The sequence below is a fragment of the Vombatus ursinus genome, unplaced genomic scaffold, assembly GCF_900497805.2.
Source record: "Vombatus ursinus unplaced genomic scaffold, bare-nosed wombat genome assembly UNPS02010548.1, whole genome shotgun sequence".
Classification (NCBI taxonomy): domain Eukaryota; kingdom Metazoa; phylum Chordata; class Mammalia; order Diprotodontia; family Vombatidae; genus Vombatus; species Vombatus ursinus.
Window position 1 is genome coordinate 1,462,516 of NW_020950326.1, and position 17,009 is coordinate 1,479,524.

General features: G+C 35.0%; 1 protein-coding gene across 1 annotated transcript in view; it reads left to right on the forward strand.

Moving 5' to 3' along the window:
- Window positions 1–17,009, forward strand: part of DPP10 (dipeptidyl peptidase like 10) — a 934,204-nt gene that overhangs the window by 475,574 nt on the left and 441,621 nt on the right. Inside the window, exon 4 of the mRNA XM_027854721.1 lies at window positions 9,058–9,152. Coding sequence (XP_027710522.1) covers window positions 9,058–9,152 — 95 coding nt within the window. The remainder of the gene's footprint in view (window positions 1–9,057; window positions 9,153–17,009) is intronic.

Consider the following 17,009-nt stretch of genomic DNA (forward strand, 5'->3'; position numbering starts at 1 on the left):
CTGTCTATGCATGTCTGTGTCCTAATAATGATAAAGATCTTAGGAGTTCCATGTATCATCTTTCCATATAAGAATGTAACTATTTAACTTTATTGAGTACCTTATGATTACTCTTTCATGTTTACCTTTTTTATATTTCTCTTGAGTCTTTAGTTTGAATGTCAGATTTTCTATTCAGCTCTGATCTTTTCATCAGGAATGCTTGAAAGCCCTCCATCTCATTAAATATCCATTTTCCCCCTGAGGAACTATACTCAGTTTTGCTGGATAGGTTATTCTTGGTTGTAATTCTAGATCTTTTGATTTCCAGAATAGCATATTCTAAGCCCTCTACTTCTTTAAGGTGGAAGCTGCTAAATCTTTTGTATTAATCACCATGACTCCACAATTTTTGAATTGTTCCTTTCTGACTGTATGCAACATTTTTTTTTTCTTTTACCTAGAAATTTGGGAATTTGTCTAAAATATTCCTGGGAGTTTTCATTTTGAGATCTCTTTCAGGAAGTGATCAGTGGATTCTTTTAATTTCCAATTTTCAATTTCCAATTTTCCAAATCAGTTATTTTTTTCTTCTGAGTTTGTATCTTTGTCTTGGCCTTCTCTGCCATGGTATTAGCTTTTTATGGTAACATTCTTTTTTGTTGTTTGCTCATTTTCCAATCTGTTTCTTGATTTTGACCTTTATGTTAAAGTTGGGCTCTGGTCACCTAGAGATGGGGAGGTACTGTGACAAACTTTAGGATTTTTCGTGATGCTATTTTCAGAGCTAGTTCTGGGGTTTGCAAGTTTTTGGTGTTTCCAAGGTGATGTTATTCTGGGACAGGTAGGACCACTGCACTCCTGTTCTGTACTCTGGTCTTTACCTAGGAATTGTCCCCGACTCCCCTGTATCCATTAGTTGTAGTATTCCCCTTGGCCCAGAAACTGTAAGTAGTTTCCCTGCTACCTTGTGACTGATCACAAGCACTCCTCTGTGTCATGGAACTGTTATCCCAAACTACCTATGGTCAATAGAATTGCCAGTCAGTACCACCGGTATCTAATGCCAGCAAAGGGTCCCTGGTAATCTCTTTCTGACCAGTTGTATGACCCCCTTACCATCTTTGAGCTGAGAGCTCCTTAAGCTGCTGCTGCTGTTGTTGATGTTGCTTTTGCAGCTACTTCCAAGGCTTCTGCCACAGCGCAGGCCTGAACCCACTTTAGTTTTACAGACCGCTCCTACACATTTCCTAAATTGTCTTAGGCTAGAAAAAATGTCTCCTTCTGATCTTTGTTGCTTCTGTCACTACAAAATTTTATCTGAGGCATTATTTTAAGGTTGTTTGGAGAGTTGTGTTTGAACAATTCAGCTAGGTCTTATCTTCTTCTTGGCCGTCTTCAAGGAATACTGTTCTAAGCTATGGGATACATTGTAGAGGCTTGAGGTAGAAACAACAATTGAGACAATGTCCTAGAGTGACCTATAGGTGACAGCACTGAGAATAAAAGTAGAGAGTTTTACCTTAAAAGGTAGAAGATTTTTTTTTGTTCTTTGGGTTTTTTTGTTCCTTTAAGATTAGAGGCAAGAAAGAGAGGATGGTTGGAGAGAGATTCTGAAATGTTAGGAAAGAATGTGACATTCAAATCAAAAGGCCTAAGTATTCTTAGTGGAATAGGAAGATCAGGACTCAGAATCAAGGAATAAGGGATATAGCTGAGGACCTTGTGAAGTAAAGAATGCTCAAATTAGCTGTTGGAGAAGAATATGATAGGCAGTTAACAAGAAGGTTGCCATAAATTAATTTTCGTGTTTGTATGGCATTCATGAGCAACTATGAGGATATCAGGCTGGACATGTTCTAAATGAAGAAAATACTAGTCATGCTTGAATCCAAACCAATCTATCTTGATTTGTTCATGTGCCTGAATAATAAAAGCTTCATTATTTTATAAAGTTACCTCATTTCTCTTCTTTTCTAATCCATTTTATTTCATATATTTCTCATGTAACTTGTTTTAGATCTTCCAGATTGAGGATGTTTTAAAAAATAAGGAATTCATTTATAAATTTCCATCCCTTTATAGTTCTATTAAGCCATTTCAAGGTTACTTTTTCTTTTTTAGTATCCATATGTAAGAGAGGAATTTTGAGAATGATTACAAAATGTTTTTGAAGCAGTGTGAAATTAGAGGTGTTGTGTTTTAAATGATCATTTTGATATGATTTAAATGATATCTTTATAAATAATGCTTGGTGCAGAGGAAGGGGAATTGAATTTGGAATCAGGAGACCTAGACTCAAATTCTGGTCTTACTATTTAATACTTGTATGATCTTGGGCAATTTAATTCACCTTTCACACCTTAATTTCCTAATCCATTAAAAAAAAAAAAAGATACTCAGACTAGACAGGCACATGGATCCTTTCTAGTACTAGATCAAGAGAAGAATATCCTACTGTCATAAAAAGTAATCTTTAAATTAATCTGGAGTTACTTACCACATTCTCCGTATAAAATGGAAGCATGCATATATCAAAATGACCTATCCCTGTCCTGAAATAAATAACTTCTGTGTATGTGTGTGTGTGTGTGTGTGTGTGTGTGTGTGAATTGAATCTTAATGAAGACATATTATTTAGGAACAAAGGTAATAATAATAATTTCCAATAAGTAACAAATGGAAAATACTTTTTGTCATTCAGTGAAAAGGATTTGTAAAGAGTATTATCCCAACTTAGATAAAAAAAATGAGCTTGAAGAGTATATGTGTCTAGAAAAAAATCATTTCATTAACATTAAGTGATCCAAAAGACAGAGGATAGTGTTCAAATACTATGTGGAACTACATGAGGCACAGTTTCTAAAGTATAGAATAAATAAACATCCTATGGTCTTCCTTTGTTAAAATATTGTATTCATTGATCTAATTCTCTCAGATTTCATTACTTAATACTGAGTATAATATAAGCTTGACAGGCTTGACATAAAGTTTAGAGTGTAATTTATTATCCCAATGGCAAGAATTCTGAAACTGGCATGGTCTTCTAGTGATTATAAATAAAAAAAAATAAAATGTGGAGTATATGACCCAGAAGATTATAATTGAAAGCATGGAATAAGAATGGAACTGATAATGAGTTACCTATATAAATTAGAATATTTAACTATTTCAACAAATTTTCATTCAGTATTCAGTAACAAGCTAAATAATATAAATAAAAACACTGCACATTTGTTAGCTAATGCAGCAGTGAGAGTTTATGTTAGAGGCCTAGTGAGTAAAGTATAAAGACACTTTTAAATCAAATCTAACATGTCTAGGGGGAAGAATGTTGATCATATAGACTCGTCTTTTCAAAGTTAAATGTATAGAGAACAGAGCCAAGATGGCTAAGTAAAGGGAGAGATCTGCCTGAGCTCTCCCCCAAACTCCTCCAAATACCTTTAAAAAATGATTCTAAACAAATTCTATAGCAGTAGAACTCACAAAAAGATGAAGTGAAACAAATTTCCAGCCAAAGGCAACTTGGAATGTCAGCAGGAAAGGTCTGTTACACTAGAGTAATAGATAAGCACAATCCAGCCCAGGATGGAACAACACAGACCAGGCCCCAGCAAAGCAGGAGCAGGCCTTAGAAGTGACTGAATCAGCAGCAGCAGCCACACCTGCTTCTGGAGCTCTCAGCCCACAGATGGCAAGGGGGTCAAACAACTGACCATAAGGAGATTACAAGGGTCTCTTTGTTAGCTAAGGCAGGACTCTGTTGCTTTGCCCATATTTGTATCCATGTCACAGTCCTGGGTGGCAGTCCCAGGGCAAAGGAAAGCATTAGCATGGCAGAGCTTGTAATCACAGCGGAGATGGGACCCTCCTCATAGTTCCAGGGTAGAAAAGGGTGCTTGTACTTGCTCAGAGACCAGAATGCCAGCCAGGAGAATAGTAAATACCTCTCCTTAGGTAAGACTGAAAATTTACAGGACCCTAGAATTATCTCTGAAAAGAGTTACACTAAACACCTGAATCTTGGGATAGTGGGCCCTCCACCCTGAAAGCAGAGCCCTATTTTAACAAAGAGCTAAAAGCCAACTAACAGGCTGGGAAAATGAACAAACAATGGGGAAAAAAACTCTGACTATAGAAAGTTATTATGGTGATAAGGAAGATCAAAACACACACTCAGAAGAAGACAACAAATTCAAAGCTCCTACATCCAAAGCTTCCAAGAAAAATATGAATCTCAGGCCATGGAAGAGCTCAAAAAGGATTTTGAAAACCACGTAAGAGAGGTAGAGGAAAAATTGGGAAGAGAAATGAGAGTGATGCAAGAAAATAATGAAAAATGAGTCAACACATTGGTAAAGGAGACCCAAAAAGTACTGAAGAAAATAACATCTTAAAAAACAAAGTAGGCCAAACAGTAAAAGAGTTCCAAAAAGGCAATGACAAGAAGAATGCCTTAAAAAGCAGAATTAGCCAAATGGAAAGGGAGGTCCAAAAGCTCACTAAAAACAATTACTTAAAAATTAGAATGGAGCAAAAGGAAACTAATGACTTTTTGAGAAATCAAGAAACAGTAAAACAAAACCAAAACAATGAAAAAAATAGAAGACAATGTGAAATATCTTATTGGAAAACCAACTGATCTGGAAAATAAATCCAGGAAAGATAATTTACAAATTAGTGGACTGTCTGAAAGCCATGTTCTAAAATGAACCTAGATATCATCTTTCAAGAAATTTTCAAGGAAAACTGTCTAATATTTTAGAACCAGAGCATAAAATAGAAATTGAGAGAATCCACCAATCACCTCCTGAACAAGATCCCAAAATAAAAATGGCCAGTAATATTATATTCATATTCCAGAGTTGCCAGGTCAAGGAGAAAATATTGGAAGCAGCCAGAGAGAAACAACTCAAGTACAATGGAGCCACAGTCAGGATAACACAAGATTTAGCAGTTTCTACATTCAAGGATCAGAGCATTTATAATATGATATTATGAAGGGCAAAGGATCTAGGATTACAAACAAGAATCACCTACCCAGTAAATCTGAGTATAATCCTTGTGGGGTGGGTGGGGGAATGGATATTCAATGAGATAGAGGAAAAGACCGAAGCTGAATAGAAAATTTGACTTTCAAATACAAGAATCAAGATAAGCATAGAAAGGTAAACAGGAAAGGGAAATCATAAGGCACTTTAATAAACTTAAACTCTTTGCATTCCTATGTGGGAAGATGATATTTCTGACTCATAAGTCCTTTCCCATTTTTAGGGTAGTTAGAAGGAAAATGTATAGACAGAGGGTATAGGTGTGAATTGAATGTGAAAGGATGATATCTAAAAAATAAAATTAAAGGATGAGAGAGGAATGTACTAGGAGAAAGAGAAAAGGAGAGGTAGAATGGAGTAAATTATCTCACATAAATGAAGCAATAAAAAGCTTTTACAGTGGAGGGAAAGAGGGGGGAGGTAAGGGAAAGTGAGTGAACCTTACTCTCATCAGAATTGGCTCAAAGAGGGAATAATATACACACTTGCATTGGTTATAGATATCTATCTTACCCTACTGGAAAGTAGAAGAGTAAGGGGATAAGAGAAAGAATAGGGGGTGTGATAAAAGGTAGAGCAGATCAGGGGATGTGGTGGTCAGAAGCAAAACACCTTTGAGGAAGGACAGGGTGAAAGGAAGGAAAGAATAGAATAAATGAGGGAGGGATAGGATGGAGATAAATATAATTAACAATAGTAGCTGTGAAACAAAATTTTGAAGCAAGTTTCTTTGATAAAGTCCTCACTTCTCAAACATATAGAGAACTGAGTCAAATTTATTTAAAAAAAAATAAGAGCCATTCCCTAATTGATAAATGATAAAAAGATATGATCAGTTTTCAGATGAAGTAATCAAAGCTATCTACAGCCATATGAAGGAATACTATAACTCAGCATTGTATTAAAAAATACAAATTGAGATAATTTATAGGTACTACCTGGGTAATAAGACAGAAGTAGTAAAGTACATATATGGGAGAGCATGTGGGAAAGGTGAGACATTAATGCTTTGTTGGTGGAGTTTCGAACTGATTCAATCACTCAACCAGACAATTTGACCAAAGGGCTATATGCCCAAAGGGCTATAAAACCATGCAAATCCTTTGACCTAGCAATACCAATAGTAGATCTGTATCCTAAAATAAATTAAAAAAAGGAAGAAGACCTATATGTCCAAAAGTATTTATAGCAGTTCTTCCCTAGGAGCAAAGAGTTAGATACTGAGAGATTGCCCATCAATTGGGGAATGGTTGAACAAGTAGTGGATGTGATGGTGATGGAATACTATTGGACCATAAGAAATGATGAGCAGGATGCTCTCAGAAGAACCTTCTTTGCATGAACTAACTTAGTCATTCACAGCAATACAATGATCCAAGACAACTCTGCAGGACTTATGATGAAAAATGCTATCCATCCCCAGAGAAAGAACTGATGGTGTCGAAATACAGATTGAAGCATATTTTTTTTTTACTTTATTTTTCTTGAGGGTTTTTTTGTTTATGTTTTCTTTCACAATGTGACTGTTATGGAAGTATTTTGCATGACTACACACATATAATCTATATGAATTGCTTGACTTCTCAATAGGAGAGGGATGAGGAGGAAGAGAGGGAGGGATTTTGGAACTCAAAGTTTTAAAAATGAATATTAAAAATTGATCTTACAAGTAACTAGGGAAAAAAGTTAAACATCTAGAATCATCTGGGGCTTACTAGACTTATATTTTTTTAGGTTTGTAGCTAATTTGGATTACTGGAGAAAGAATGTGATTTTTAGCCTTTCCCATACCTATTTAATTATTCTATCTTCATCCACTTAGTGTTGTATTGTGTAGTCAGTTTAATCCTTAGAAGTATGAATATAGAGGTGATAAAGTAACCTATCTCTCTGAGAAGGAATCATCAATAGTCTTCTAAACATCCCCCTTCAAGAAGGCACAGATCAATAATCTTTATTGAAATTAGTTCTCTATGAAAATAACTCTGTACCTTTTCTGTCTAAAAGGTAGAAAGGTCACAGTCCTTTCCACTTCTTGATTTAGGTTAGTGCTTAAGAGTGATCTGACAATAGAACATCGTCTTTTTTATAAAATTGTTTATAATAGTTTGATCAAAGGAGAGATAGGGTCCAAGGACAAGAACATCAAAAAATTAAGCAAAAAGAGGTAGACGTCAGGTCACCATTTTTTGAGTGGATATATAGGAATCAGAAACAGCAAATGAAAAGTGAGTTTAGCAACACAGGAAATTAGAATCAAATTGTCAAGCTAGACAGAAATATAGGAGAAAGATGTTGATGATAAGAAAAGATGAAAAGCAATAACAATCTGCATCAGCAAAAAAAAATTAGGGAAGAATCAATGTTCTAACAAAGTGTAAAATATTTTTAAGACCATAGAGTCAAATCATCATCAACTTGGAAAAGTTCTGAGTACTTTAAAGACTCAAGTGCACCTTAGAATGACTTTTCCTTCACCTGACAAAAGATTCTGGTTTAAGTTCAATGTGCTTATTTATTTTTTTGTGGGGGTGGGGGTGGGGTTCTGTCATAGCTTACTTGTCTTTAGTTTATATGTTTCCCTATTACTTAGAAAGAATTTAGCTCAGAAAATATCCATTCACAAATAATCAATTACTTTCTAAAGGATGATATATTATTGAGTGGTAAACTACGTGGCTCAGTGGATAGGAGTGTTGGGCCTAGAGTCAGAAAGACCTGAGTTCAATCCAACCTCAAAAACCTACTACCTATGTGACCTTGAGCAAGTCACTTAACCCCTGTTTGCCTTAATACACCGGAAAAGGAAAGGGCAAATCACTCCACTAGGTGGCTCAGTGGATAGAGAACTGGACCTGGACCAGCTTCAGATACTTAGTGCCTGTGTGATCCTGGGCAAGTCATTTAACCTGTTTGCCTTAATACACTGGAAAAGGAAATAGCAAATGACTCCAGTATCTTTGCCAAGAAAACTCCATGGACAGTATGGTCCATGTGGTCATGAAGAGTTGGACACCACTGAACAATTGAACAACAACGAAGCCTCAAACCATTTTTTTAAAATAGTAAAACCTTGGGGAAACTGAGTGGAGCAGTGGATAGAGCACTGGCCTTGAAGTCAGGAGGACCTGAGTTCAAATCCGACCTCAGACCAAACACTTGACACTCACTAGATACATGACCCTGGGCAAGTCACTTAACCCCAATTGCCTAAAAAAACAGTAAAATTTGTTAGGTCCATATATTTTAAAAACAGTGCACTTTCAGCAATATGCCTAAGAAAAACCCAACAACAACAATTCATATTTTCCACTCAGAGTAGAGTTGATATGGGCAGAATTAACAAGTTGGGAGGCCTAGTTAAGCTATTCTTTGGGTTATATTTATAAGGCACAATGATTAGCAATCTCATCAGCTATCTTGTTTTCAATTACTGCCATTACATAATGATTGACTCCCAAACTCTTCATAGGATGGGTGTTCCCCAGAGATATGGTAAGATATGTTGAATTATTTGCTGGACATGCCTTCTTCTAGAAGTAACTTTGGCACTTCAAACTCAACATGTACAAAGCAGAAGGGAGTCATATTTCCTCTTTCCAAACTGATCTCTAATTATTTCCTAAGGAAAACACTACTGGCAACTCAAAACTAATAGTATAGTCAGAAACTCTTAGAGACAAAGGATACCATTCTTCATCTTCCTCTCTCACACAGTGGGCAGCAGAACTCTTTCTCTCTGGCCCCATAATCTTTCTTTTAACATATTCTCATTTGTTCTACCAGGAATCTGAGTGGACCTCTAAGTAACCCTGTTATTCACTTCATAATAATTATTATGTTTGCATTGTTTCACAACCATTCAAGGGGATTAATGTGATCCAAGGACCAGAATTTGTTCAGGTTATCAGAGGGTAACAATGCCATTCAAATAAGTCTGTTTAATATGCACAGTTTTTCCTTCACAGTTATTATATTAACTAGTCAATGTCATTGTCAAATGTTAATGTCTTTGTTGTTGCAGATTCAGATGTGGTGTATAAAAACGGGAATGGACATGTCATTAAACTGAATGTAGAAACAAATGTCACCACATTATTATTGGAAAACACAACTTTTGTAAGTAATAGATAATTACTTTACTTATTTATGTGTCATTGGTTTCAGTTTCAAGAACTCTTGAGATAATGATAATTTTCATGCCTCAATGATAACACTTCATTTAAGTATGGCAGGTGAAAAGTTGGCAGTGTAAGATAAGGAAACCTCTAAGTAGTATGTTGTATGTTCTGCTAGTCTTTTGCAAGAATGGGAAAAAAAATTCTATCCATTAACAAAGACTCAAGGCTAAGTGAAACTTCCTTGATGTTTATTTCCTATAATATCCTTGCTAGGTGTTAACATCTTTATGGAATTTTGGATAAAATTATTGTAATCTCCCCTCTAGTAATTTTTTATGTTTGAATTTATCTATATCATCATTATAATTAATGTCATGATAATATTTTTATAACATTTTGTTTTGACACCAAAGTCTTTTCCCTTCTCTCCTGGCACACATACCATCACACATTCAATCCTCTTTTATAACAATGAAAAGCAATGAAACAATTTTGTGAGATTTTGTTTTTAACTTTTCATATCTCTAGTTCTCCACAGCTATTGAGAATAGGGAGGAGAATTTCATCATGTATTCTCTTTTACTGAAATATTTTTTTTAGAATTTCAGAATTATCTGCTGTTAAATGTTGCTTTCATTTATAATGTTATACTAATTCTGTATTTTTTCTCCTAGTTATGCTTTAATCTATATCAGTTCTTACCCATATTTTCCAGAGTAGCTCTTGCTCCTTGTTTATTATTGATACTTAAATATACCAAGGCTATTTAGGCATACCCTAATGAATGGATGGCAGGTTTGTTCCTAATCCTGTGATAATTGCCACCATATTTAAAACTTGGTCTTCAGAGACCACAGCAACCTGTCATGACATTTTAACATTGAAGTAATTTAAGGTAAAAGTAAAATTTAATGACAAGCAAAACTGAAAAAGTTAATGATAATAAACAGCTATTGAAACAGGTAAGATCTACTATACAAAGTATCATTATTGAAGGGAATATTTTCTTATCTGGTTTCTTAGAGTAACTAATCTACTTCAAATAAGAAAATATATGTATATGTTAGCCAAATATTGAAATTTAATATTGTTAATATAAAAAATCCATATTTTTTATTGCCCAACCACTGAACATTTTTGGTATAAATCTGGTAAGATTTCTTTTCTGAAGATCATCCTCACTCATTTAAGGAGGCTCATAAGTAGTGATTTTTTTCCCATCACGATAAAATATAACACCACTACTAAGAAATCAAGGGGTTCCAATCTGCATGACTGGAAGGAGCTTCCACCCTGATGAAATCATTAGTCACTTGAAGGGCTTTATTAAGTAGCCCAAAAATTATGAGAGTATATAACTAAAAAGTTATAGTGGTCAGGAAAATCTTACTATTACTAATATAGTTTTCCCAACGTTGATTATTTTTTATTCCTACAATGCCTTGAAAAACTCTTCTGTGATTATCATCCCATCATCTTAAACCTGTTTGGGAACAATGCTTCCCACCTTCTGTCATGATGTTCTGTTTTGTTTTGTTTTGAGTGTTCTTTAGCTTATACTCCTATACTTTACTTTCATATTTAATTTTCTTTCTTTCCTTTTACTTATAAATTCCTTTGTATTCTCTTTCTTTTCACATTGATGCTATTCATAATTGTTAATTGCTATGGAAACACATTTATCAAATGTTTCATGTATATTCCTCAACATGAACTCCCTAAACAGTGAGAACTTACTTCTTCTAAGTTGTTTTTTAGAGAGTGCAGCTATTAAACCTCAGCTAGCAACACCTGCAACCTGAAGTGTTTAAAAAGGGATACTAAATCAAGCACTAATCCTTGGAAAGTGCAAACCAATTCCAGTGGCACTTCCACCCAATTCAGAATATCTAGTTCAATGGCAGCTGTGTATTTGAGTGTACTCTTGGTTAAGAGATGGCTCTTAACTAAGAATTTTTAAGACAAGTTTCTTGCTAAGTTTTATCAGAGCATAACTTTAAACAAATTGAATTATTTTCTTCAGTCATTGCTAGACCATTAATATTGATATTTAATTGGTTGCAAGGAAGCAATGAAAAATTTTATAATAACCTTGTGGGCCACATTAAATATAAAGAGAAATTAAAATATTTTCAATAAGTGTGTGTCATCAGGATGATAAAGTATTTACCAAGACATATTAGCTATATGATAGCAATTGTCAATAAAATGTATTATTATTATTATTAAGCCTAAGAGAAAAATAAAATTTATTAATCCCTTGATTGATTCTCTTTAGTAGTTTTCTTTCATTAGTATTGCTAACATCTATTGATGAGTTAACTAAAAACTCCCTTTGTTAATGCTAATAATAGTGGGTATGGCTGTCAAACATAAAGTGAAAACAATCCCCTTTAATTATTAAGTAAACTAATTTAATTACACTAATTTAATTAATTATACTAAAATTGTCTTATGTCATTCATTTGATTTAGCATTCTAACAGAGTAGCATATTAGGGTCTATACCTGCCCCCTTTTTAGACGAGCTGTGCAAAGGAAAGTTTTTGCCATTGAAGCACATTAGTGATATCTAGATAGTTGTCATTGTTATCTCTGGAAAGTAACCCAATTTCAAACAAAAGCATATTCGGAGTGAGACAACTAGCAAAGTGTTTCCCTAGTTTTAACTGCTTTGTACTTATGAAACTATCATTAATTTGGAAATAACTACTAGTCTGAATAATACAAAGAGTCTGCAAAAGTAAATTGTTCAACAGTGAAATAAACTGTGTGTATGCATGTCAGTATGCATCAGTGTTTCATGTGTCTATGTGGTTGGTCACATGTAATCTCAGGAACACACACATGGTTATAAGCACAAGTAACATGAAAGAAAGTAAAGGTAATGAAGTCAGGTAACAAGACTTGTGTCAGCAAGTTTGAATCTTTTTCACATTGAGAGATGATGGGACTATGAATCAGTGTCTTAATTATTTCCCTCTATGGTAGATTGAATTGATCTCTGGAGAATCAAAATTATTTTAACCATAATTTTGACTGTAACTTTTATGGAAGTTGATCACTATGTTCAAGTCAAGATGATAACTAAATGTCAGAGTAAATAGAGTGCCATGCCTGGAGTCGGGAAGACCTGAGTTCAAATCTGGCCTGAGACACTTACTAGGTGTCTGACCTTGGCCAACCACTGTTTGCCTCAGTTTCCTCATCTGTAAAATGGGGATAATAATAACATTTTTCTGCTAGAATTGTGAGGATCAAATGATAAAATACTTGTAAAGAGCTTAGTATATTACCTGGCACAGAGTAAGCACTGTATAAACAGGTATCATCATCATCATCATCATCATCATCATCATCATCATCATCATCATTATCATCCCAGGAACACTTTTCTTCTTATAACTTTGTAGCTAGACATTACCAATTATTTTGAACACAATCTTCATAGTGGTTTTTGAAATTGTTGTGTCACCATGTGATGTGACCAATAAACCTTGTGTCTATGAATACAGAACCACAGGCTTGTTCCAGACAAGCTCAAATAGAATTATTCAAAGATAATAGAAGAATATATTTGAAAATACTGTAAAAAATCCATGTTCTCACTAATTATATTTTAAAATACTGAATGTAGTTATGAATGCTAATTGCTTTTTAATACTACCAAAGATTAATGTGCTTTATATTTGTGAAGGAAGATTCATTCTTTACAATTCATGCAGGAAAGCCTTACCTAGTACTAGATTCTACTTAAGCATCAACTGTATTACATTAGGGTCAAGAAAAGTTGTGTTTTACAATATGGTGCTCAGAAAATAAAATAATCACTGTCAAAGTCATTGATGGGAGGGAATAAAAGTGATGTGAGGGAAACTAATAGTCTAACAAGCCACCGGTGTTTTCTAATTAAACATGATTAATCTTGGATGATATTTCCAGTGGCTTGCATTCAGTTGTTCAGTCAATAAGCATTTATTAAGCACCTATCATGCACCAGGTACATTGCTAAATGTTGGAGATATGAGGAAAAACAAAAGGTAGTCCCATCTTTCAAGGACCTAACAATCTAATGGGGATACCATGTGCATGCAAATATGTAAAAAACAAACTAAGTAGAGAACTTGCAGTTTTCTACTGAAAGGATGTTTATAAAACTAGGGACAGAAAGGGTTATCTTTTTAGTCTCAGATATGGTTCTGCAATATGTGAAGAAAAATATGTTTTATTTCTGTTTCATCCTTTTTAATAGCCAAACTTTTATTTGATTTCTTCCTCCTTTCTTTGATCAGTGTTTTACATCCCTACTATTGTTAAACCATTCAGTCAGTTTCTTTCTAAAACATATTCATATTTAGGGGGTTGTGAATACTCAGAATTCCCAAGTGGTTTCAAATAATTGACAGAAACAAAACAAAAAAAAAGTAGGTTTCTATACCTCCATGTATATTGTCATTTAGATAACTCTTTTTGATTTAGCAAAGAGAAATATAATTAACATCACATTAAAAAATTAAGGAAAAGTTTGTCAGGTTCTTATTCAATCTCTACAATAATGTCATTGACTGCATTTCAAACTTGTTCATCCTCCACCCCTCATAATATCAACAATCATAATCATGACACAAATATGGTAGAAGAAATTAACAAGTTGCATAATAAAATAAATTTTTAATATGAGCACACATGCAACCACACATTTCACCAGGCTGGAGGGAAGAGTACATAATTCAGGTGGGGCCAGTTTTTGTACTTATGAAACTATCCAGAAATCAGTTGATGTAGGAATGTAGATTAGTGATCTGTGAATTCTCTGGTGTAGAAGAATCCAGCTCCCAAGAAAAACTTTATCAAAGGAAAGGGAATCAGAATTGAGTGATAAAAACAATAAGAGATGGTGGGTAGGATAGACAAAGACTAAAAGTACCAAAGACTCTAAGAAGAAGCAAACTCAAAGACCTTGAACATAAGCAGATAAATCAACAGGAAAAACAGTAACAACTGAAGAAAATGCAAACTTCAGATCTAAAGAAGTTCAGGCATTTATGAACAAATACTGTGAAATGAAGGAAAATGATCCAGTACTTGAAGAGACAGAGGACCTTATAGAAGTTAAGGAAAGCTCAAAAGCACAACCTGCTGCTCTTGAGTGGTTTAAAGGAGAAATTAGAATTATGAGAACATAATTTATGTCCTATACAGCAAAATTAATGAGGAGAATAGAAAAAAATTGGATGTTCAATGGCAACCGTCATCAAAGAAATGAAAAAAGAAGAGACTGAGAATGCAAATATATAGAATCAAAAGACAATATAAAAGAACAGAAATTAAAAACAGCAAGACCATTGAAAGAAAATATCTTCAATATGTAAGCAAAACATAAGGATATCAAAAATAGAAAATGTAAAGCCAACCTAAGGATTACAGGTCTCCCAGAAGAACATTACAGGACAAAAAAAAAAATAATACCATAATGAAATAAACAATAGAAGAAAATTGCTCAGAACTTTAGAATTTGGAAATGAAATTCCAATTGAAAGAATAGAAAAATCACCTTCAGAAAAATATCTAAGGCTACAAACTCCTAGAGAAATAGTAGTTAAATTTAGCATTTTAATTCATGTGAGCCATTAGCAGAAAGAACTTCAAAGAAAAAGGAAACAGGGGTAGAGCCAAGATGGCGGAGGGAAAGCAGTGACTTGCTAGAGCTCTCCCCCAAACCCCTCCAAATACCTACAAAAAATGTCTCTAAACAAATTCTAAAGCAGCAGAACCCACAAAAAATCAGAGTAAAACAAATTTCCAGCCCAAGACAACCTGGATGGCTGATCAGAGAGGTATATCGCGCCCGGCAGGGAGAGGAGCGCAGTTTGGCGTGGCCATGCAGGTCGCAGCAACCCTGGGGCAGGCCTCAGAGGACTGAATCGCGGGCAGCTGTGGCAGTTTCCAGACTTGTCAACCCACAAACACCAAAGACAACTTAGAAGGTCAATGGGAAAAGTCTGTTACTGCAGTGAGAGAAGAAGCTAGATCTCAGCCACCCCAAGGGCAGCGGCTGGCTTCTGAGCTTCTGGCCCACAGACTGAGGGGAATCCAGTGGCTGATCAGAGGGGGATTGCAAGGATCCCTTTGGCAAGGCTGAGGCAGGAATCTCTTGCTTTACCTGTGCTTGGATCTGGGTCACAGTTCTGAGGGGCGGTCCTGGGGCGAGGAGGAGCCCTGGCATGGTGGAGCTTGTTGTGGCGGTGGAGAGGAAACACCTCGCCCCTTATCATAGCACCTTGGAAGAGCTGACACTTTTCAGGTCCCTAGAAGTATCTCTGAAAACAGTTGTACAAATCCCCAAAGCTTGGGACAGTACAGTCTCCACATTGGAAACAGACTCTTACCTTAACAAAGAGTTTAAAACCCAAGTAATTGGTTGGGATCATGAGCAAGCAGTGCAAAAAGAGTCAGACTATATTATCTTACTTTGGTGACAAAGAAGGTCAAAATATATAACCAGAAGAAGAAAACAAAGTCAAAGCTCCTACATCCAAAGTCTGCAAGAAAAATGGGAATCAGTCCCAGGCCTTGGAAGAGCTCAAAAGGGATTTTGAGAAGCAACTAAGAAAAGTAGAGGAAAAACTGGGAAGAGAAATGAGAGTGATGCAAGAAAAATCATGAAAAGCAAGTTAACAGCTTGTTAAAGGAGACCCAAAAAAATACTGAAGAAAATAACACCTTAAAAAATAGCCTAACCCAAATGGCAAAAGAGGTCCAATGAAGAAAAGAATGCCCTAAAGAGCAAAATTGGACAAATGGAAAAGGAAGTCCAAAAGATTACTGAAGAAAATACTTCCTTAAAAATTAGAATGGAGTAATTGGAAGCTAGCGACTTTATGAGAAATCAAGACACTGTAAAACAAATCCAAAAGAATGAAAAATTAGAAAACAATGTGAAATATATCATTGGAAAAACAACTGACCTGGAAAATAGATCCAGAAGAGAGAATTTAAAAATTATTGGGCTATCTGAAAGCCATGATCAAAAAAAGACCCTAGACATCATCTTTCAGGAAATGATCAAGGAAAACTGCCCTGATATTTTAGAACCAGAGGGCAAAATAGAAATTGGAAGAATCCACTGATCTCCTCCAGAAAGAGATCCCCAGAGGAAAACTCCTAGGAATATTGTAGCCAAATTCCAGAGTTCCCAGGTCAAGGAGAAAATATTACAAGCAGCCAGAAAGAAACAATTCAAGTATCGTGGAAACACAATCAGGATGACACAAGGTTTAGCTGCTTCTATATTAAGGGACTGCAGGGCATGGAATATAATATTCTGGAGGGCAAAGGAGATAGGATTACAACCAAGAATCACCTACTCAGCAAAGCTGAGTATAATCCTGCAAGGGAAAAAAATAGTCATTCAGTGAAATAGAGGACTTTCAAGCATTCTTGATGAAAAGACCAGAGCTGAATAGAAAATTTGACTTTCAAATACAAGACTCAAGTGGAACATGAAGAGGTAAACAGGAAAGAGAAATCATAAGAGACCTATTAAGGTTGAACTGTTCACATTCCTGCATGGAAAGATGATATTTGTAACTCATGAGACCTTTGTCAGAATTACGTTAGTTGGAGGGAAAAAATTATAGGTATGTATATATATATATGTATATATATATATGGATATATGGATAGATAGATGGATAGATGGATAGATAGGTAGATAGATAGATAGATAGATAGACAGATAGATAGATAGATAGATAGATAGATAGATGGATAGATGGATAGATGGATAGATGGATAGATGGATAGATGGATAGATAGATAGATAGATAGATAGATAGATAGATAGATAGATAGAT